The sequence below is a fragment of the Lolium rigidum genome, chromosome 1, assembly GCF_022539505.1.
Source record: "Lolium rigidum isolate FL_2022 chromosome 1, APGP_CSIRO_Lrig_0.1, whole genome shotgun sequence".
NCBI lineage: Eukaryota > Viridiplantae > Streptophyta > Magnoliopsida > Poales > Poaceae > Lolium > Lolium rigidum.
In genome coordinates, this window is record NC_061508.1 from 6,528,861 (window position 1) to 6,535,516 (window position 6,656).

At 43.9% G+C, this 6,656-nt stretch overlaps 1 protein-coding gene across 1 annotated transcript; it reads right to left on the minus strand.

Annotated features, from left to right (window-relative positions):
• Positions 1-562: 562 nt before the first annotated feature.
• On the minus strand, positions 563-5,739 carry LOC124684855 (the record flags this gene model as incomplete). Its single annotated transcript, XM_047219107.1, is given in 13 exon segments — positions 563-665; positions 1,968-2,065; positions 2,313-2,406; positions 3,208-3,260; positions 3,421-3,490; positions 3,580-3,650; positions 3,750-3,840; positions 4,258-4,311; positions 4,423-4,509; positions 4,628-4,756; positions 5,292-5,372; positions 5,473-5,552; positions 5,648-5,739. Coding segments are annotated over 13 exon segments (1,084 nt in total), but the record flags the coding sequence as incomplete, so codon positions are not given.
• Between the last annotated feature and the right edge of the window lie 917 nt (positions 5,740-6,656).

Genomic DNA, 6,656 nt, shown 5'->3' on the forward strand with positions numbered 1-6,656 from the left:
AAAGTCCGCTGGCGGGTGTAAATGCTGACCTCGACGCATCACGCAGTTCACGCGTTGCTGCCTAGTACACTACACTGACCACTGACCAGTGTCTTATATAGGGTCCACGAAACTGATTACAGTGGACCATCTGGCCCTGTTGCCGTTGACATGTCGCCTCCTACGATCTTGTGTTCCATTCTTTGCATGGGGGAGCATCACGTCACGTGAACGTCGACGTACGACACGTTTGGAAACTTGGTACCTGAAGATCGATCTGATCTGAGTACACACCCGTATATACAGTATACCTGGCAAACACGGTTCAGGAACTACAATACACGAGTCCTCAAATTACGTTTTTCTCAAAGAAGATGCATAGTAAAACTGCAGTTACCAACACAGAATTCCTTCCTCAAATCATGTCCTTTCCGTGTGCATTTCTATGTTACATCATTCGACTAGTAACATACAAGGTAGGCAACGATGAAACTACGCGAATTACCTCCAGACTCATTCAGCAGAAAAAAATGCAATCCGGGGCGAGGATAGCTTTATTGAGTATTTGAGTATGGTACTCCAGCAAAAAAAAAAAAACCCCGCTACAGGAAGCGATCGAACCAATCGCTTGCTTCCTTCACCATGTTTACAGTCATTCTGTGGCCAACTCCCGGCTCCGCGATGAACTGAACAGTACAAGATAAAAAGGAGATGTTAGTAAGTAATTCGAAAGCCACGCTTATTTTCCTAGGAGAAAATACCTTCCTGTTATTTGTGGTCAAAGCAATCAAGTGTTTGCCGTTGAGAAGATGGACACAAACAAATGGAATAAAGTTACAAAGAAAAAAGGGAAAGTTGCAATGCAATCTAGGCTATAGAAAAGGCATCAGGCTAAGATACCCTCAGGGATCATGATTACCATAGTACTTTATTGATTACTTGATTAGATAAGAATTGATTATTCGATCCCCCCTTCTTCTGGTATGTGGCGCCCAAACACCCTAGCCCCACATGGTTCAGCACTTAGAACATAGGAGAAAGGTGGTCCTCGAAATGAAAATTCAATATCGAAAGTCCAGGGCTAGAGCAGGGCAGGGTTTCTAAAACAACGTGTGGACCGGGCATAGCTAGCTGGCGGTCAGTACAGTTTCTCCATCGGTTACCCGCAGTAATCAGTCTCCCTGCATTATTTCAAAGAATATGCTGGCCGGATTAGATACAAAAACAGAGGAAGAGTCCAGAAAGGCCTGGCTGAACAAGCACCGAGATCTCTCCACAGAGGATTTGTCCAAGGAGGCTTGGCTGAACAGGTACACCCTCTGTTCCAAATTATAAGATGTTTTAGATATTTCAATGTTGACTACATACGGACCGAAATGAGTGAACCGACACAATGAAAAACGTAGATACATACAATTCAGAAAAAGCTAGAACGTCTTATAATTTGGACTGGAGGGTGTAAATAATATCTTTCCTGAGGTTTTTTAAATTTACACACAAAAAAATAAATCATTTATGAGTTTTCCTCTAGCCTATAACTGTACTAAAAACCCTGTACTTCAGGCTAATACTTGTGTGGTAATTGCATACAGACTCTCTCTCTATTAAGATTTTACCATTCATATAACATTTTGTCACAAACAGCATAGTCCAGATGTTCAATCCACGTATAGGCTGGAGAAAACTACAATTCTATCAGTGCATTTTTCTATAACTGGGAAGAACAATATAAAGAAAGAAGACTTTTAAAAACTAACTTCAGAAATTTTGCAAAACATATTGTTTTATAGCAGATTCTTATTACAAACAATAATACTTTTTTTATCAGGTTTAGCCTTTTAAAATGACAAGACCATTATAACTTTGAAAAGTGTTAACCAAGTTCGTTACTATTTAGGAAGCAAATCCTGTCTTCGCAGGTTTTAACTACTGAGAGACCACATGTGACCTCAAGAGAACAGCTAAAAGACATTAGTTTGCATGGTTACCATAAACTTTTCTGCAGCGCCAACTTCTTCATAAGCATTAGCAGCTCTTGACACAGCTTCTTGTAAACCAGGGACTGGGCAGCGAGGGTCTTCAGCACCTGCATGATAAATGAAGCTTCAGCAGAAGGTAACATGCTCTACTAGCATTGCATTTTTTAATAAAAGGCTAACAACAATTCGGCCTCAACCATACATAATGCAGATTCACTGTTCCAATCTTTACACAAACAAGTGCTCGTTGAGCACATAAAGTGAGAGACTTTTGTTAGATGTGGGATTATGCAACAGGTAGTGGACTGTGGACCAAACAGAAGCACTCGATAAAAGATATATGATTGATTTTACCATTCAGGAGGAGGAGCGGACGTGGCGCTATCAGAGGAACCGAGTAGAGAGCATCAAACCGTGAAGCCATACCAGGTGCTATCTTGTCCCAAACCTGGTAAAAAGATGTCAATACACGATCATGAAATCTTTTTTTATATAAAGAAATCATAAAAAATAAAGGTCAGAGTGTGACCGGAGGGATCTAATTACGACGGGTGAAGCTCCAACCACCTCGGGAATCTATGCACTTCTAGCTGACCACAGAGCTAGGTGGAGGCAGTATGATTAGGTTTGGTTGAAAGCAATTTGCAAGAGACAGAAAATCTCCTTATGGCTAGCATACAGGAGACTGAACATGAGAGACAATCTGGTGGCAAAATGTTGGGCCACATACGCCAGGTGCAACTGCCGCCCTGCTGTTATATTCGTACACCATATCGCGCTTTAATGCAAGAATGCATAGCGGGTTTGGACAAAGCTCGGCCTTAACAATGCGGCAGCACGAACATCCACGATCATATAATTCATGGAGCAAACGATCACATTGCAAGAATGTACACGGCCTATCTGTTTTTTGGTTTGCCTGCTATATCTGTGGAAAACGAGGAATGACAGGATCTTTAACAACCGCGCCGGCAGTCATCTTTCAGCGTATTGTCGGAGAACTGAAACTGTGGGCGACGAGGGCACACAAGGATCAAGTGGGTAACTCCACAGATAGAAATAATCCTTCGTTTTTTGGGTGTTTCTTCCTTTTTCCGGTTTTAGTTTCTTTTCTTCTTTGGTTGCTAGGCCTTGCCGTGGCTGTATTTGATGCAATTAAAACATAAAGCGAAAATGAAAGTGGAGTTAACTCTACCTTTTCCCTAAAAAAATTAAATAAAAATAAAGGTCAAATGAATCAGATAGTCACCTTTTCCACAACCTCTGCATCTATTTCGCTCTTCCCTAAATCAACTCTTGCTTCTACAGGAAACAAGAAGAAATAAAACAACATGGACACTTACATGCAAATGTTCGGAACTGACATAATATATTTCAGTTGTGATCTATTTATTCAATGGCCCAAGCCCAAACTTAAAAGAGGATGCAAGAGAATTCCAATAGAAAATGCATGGTATCTCACCTTCAAATAAAGGCTTAATGCTATTAGCTCTAGCTTGCCACATGTCATTATCTATTGCCCATCGAAATGCCTGCACAGTCACCACAACGAGAATTGCTTTATATGGAAAAAATCACAATACTATGTGCATCCATATCGATAAATTTCTTCTGTGCATACCTGAACACCAATTATTGGAACAACAACACTGTACCGGGTATCCACAAAAGCAGAAAACCATGCATGCATTCCTGTATTCAGCTCCAAATGAAAAAGGTAAGTTTTCTATAATCGTAGTGAAATCTATGTATCAATTCAATATCATGATGCAACAATGATCTATATAGTACCTCCAAGTGATTCACCAGTGATCCCAATCCTAGAGGGATCAACATCCTCCCTTGCACTGAGATGATCTCCAAGCTTTATCAAGTCCCACACCTGCACATGTACGTCACTGAGTATGGAAAGAACCAAAAGGCCTAGCAACTTTGTAGTATGACATGTTAGGGAAAAGGCAAGGAGATAATCATATGGAGAGAACTAGACTACAAGAACAGCTCCAGAGTTCAAAAGAAGTGCTAATCCAGATAGAATAGTTATGGCGCCAGTACAGCTGGACTAACACCAACACCAACACCAGTGGCTTATCCATGAGCTTAGTTCAAGAGGAGACCACCAGGTTTGGCACTGGTCCAGCACAAGTAAAGGCACATTCTACATATTTGATATGATTTTTTTGGGGGGTACAGAACCATCCATTTGTTCGAAAAAAAAGTATTTGAGGGACAAATTGCGCAATACACCTTAAATATTATCAAAAGATTAATTGCAACGAGTGGAAGTAGAATATGGTACCGTGTCAAAAATAAACGGCATTGTATCCCCATTCTTCCAAGATAATTTCAGTGCCTGTGTTTAAAGCATGAAAGTAGGGATGATAAGGTCAAAGGAAATTTATGGATACTCAATTTTGAGCATTACATGAAATCAGTAGCGGATACAAGGAAGAAAATAGATTACATCTATGTAAGTAGTCTTGTTGCTGGCCCTTTCACCATGATAACGCGAATCGATGGCAACAGAAATATAGCCCCTGGAGGCATATGCCTGCAAATGTGTAAGCAAGATAAAAGATAATAACAACCTTCCCGCAAAAAAAAAAAAGATAATAACAACCAGTGCTAGACATTGATGTTGCAGACTTCAGATGAGATCGGCTATTTACCTCAAGCAGTGGACGCAACCATTCCTTGCATTTGTAAGAGCTGTGCAGTAGTACAACAACTGGCTTTCGTTTAGGAGCAGTGTCATTAAGTCTCAGCAGAAGTACAGGCACACGTCCCTGCTCACCTGACTGTTGGGAAAATAAGTAATGACAAATTCTCCTGTTTAGGAAATCGAGAGGCAAAATATAATCAAGCAAGTTTTGCATTGACTCTAGACTTATACTACTATAACGTAGGTGCAGTGGATGTGACCCTGGATCTCAGAACCAAAACTAATGCCAACTACCAAGCTGTCCACACGTGGGTCTTTCAGACAGAGACTCTGAGTGGAAACATGGAGACGATCTGGCAAGTGAAACCCGTGTCTTCCATGGACATGGTCCCATCAATGTTGATACCTAGTATCTGATATCAATCTGTGTATGAAGAGCACAATGACAATAACTTGATGCAAGATCAGCCCGTCCAGTGACAAACTGACATGTAACGAACACATGTAGACCAAATGCACACTGCTAAATTATACTGCCTTTTGGGCTGCTCAAATGTAACTGGCCTCTAATTCAATTTCGTTGATGTAAGAAATATGCAGCGTGATACTACTCAGAATCGAGCAATGTACAGCGTGATAACAGAACGGCGCCCAAATACTAGTAGTAGTACCTCGGTGATGAGGTAGAAATTCTCCTCGACCAGCTTCTCCGCGAAGTTCTCCACCTCCTTCCTCGGGCAGGACTCCATGGCCTGGGGAATTCACCAGACACGGTTCAGTTAACACGGCCAGCAGCGATCGCCTGGGTCTGAAGCGGGTGGAATGCGATTAGGTCTGGTCGAGGATCCTGACCTCGCTGGGCACCAGAGGCTTCCCGTCGCCCTGGTACAGCGGCTCCTTCACCGGGCTCCCTTGCTCCACGGACAGAGGCACTGAAGCAGATTCAGAGCAAGGCATTGATCAAGTCAAGCTGCAGAGGACAATTCGCGGTCGCGCGAGGGAGGGATATGGGACGGGGCCGGCTGACCTTGGAGATCGCGGCGGCGGCTGTGCAGGACCTGGAGATACTCCGACCTGAGGTCGGCCATTGGGGCTCCGGTGGCGTCGACGCGGAGGCCACTGCAACTGGAGCTGGAACTGGGAGTGGACTTGGAAGTGGAGGAGTGGCAGGCAAGGCCCACTCCCACAAGGGGCTTCTTCAAGTGGCACGACCGCTGCCTCCTGGTCACGTGCGCGCCGGGGCCGGCGGGGGCGGTGGCGCACGTGGCAGCCGCGGCGAGAGCCAGCGCGAGCGGGAGGGCAATGGCCCGCCGCAGCATCCACGATCGTCCGTCGCCGCGCCCGTGCAGCGGCGGGGAAGGGAAACGGATAAGGCGCGGGAGATGTGCGCCGGCGAGCGGCGTCGTGCGCCACACATCGCAGATTGCTTCGCTCCACCGGAATAGCGTCGATCTCTCCTTCTCTTGCCATATTTTTTTTTGGGTTAAGACCGTGGAGAGAACTTGCACATCAGTGCATTTTCAGCCATTTCTTAAAGAACTGACATGTCAGCGTAGAGAGAAATTTGATTCTCATCTATACGGCCTCAATATTGAAACTCTACCGTTTCTTCTGAAGCACGTTCCACCGGTTTTCCTTCCTTGTTTGTGCAGAAACGAATGCTCCCTCTGATCTAAATTAGTTGACGCAATTCATTGAATCTAGACGGATCTTAGGCAATACATTTTAAATAAATCTGTATCAATTAATTTGGACCTGAGGAAGCAGTTGAGTATATTTTTTTTTTGACCTGGACTACGGCGGGCTTACGCCAGCCTGAACAACTTTATACCAATAAAAGGAGCATACAGGGTTTCTTTTACAACACTTGAGAGGGGGCAGAGGAGCAGAAAAAGAAAGAGAGGGGGCTCAGGGAGGGTCATAACCATTACACCAGGAGTTAAGGAAGGAGGTGGAGGAGGGGGTGGTACATCTATAAGCCCATAGTCTAATATCCTCAATACATCTGCGGGAAACTAAAGGGAGGTGCTCAGTGA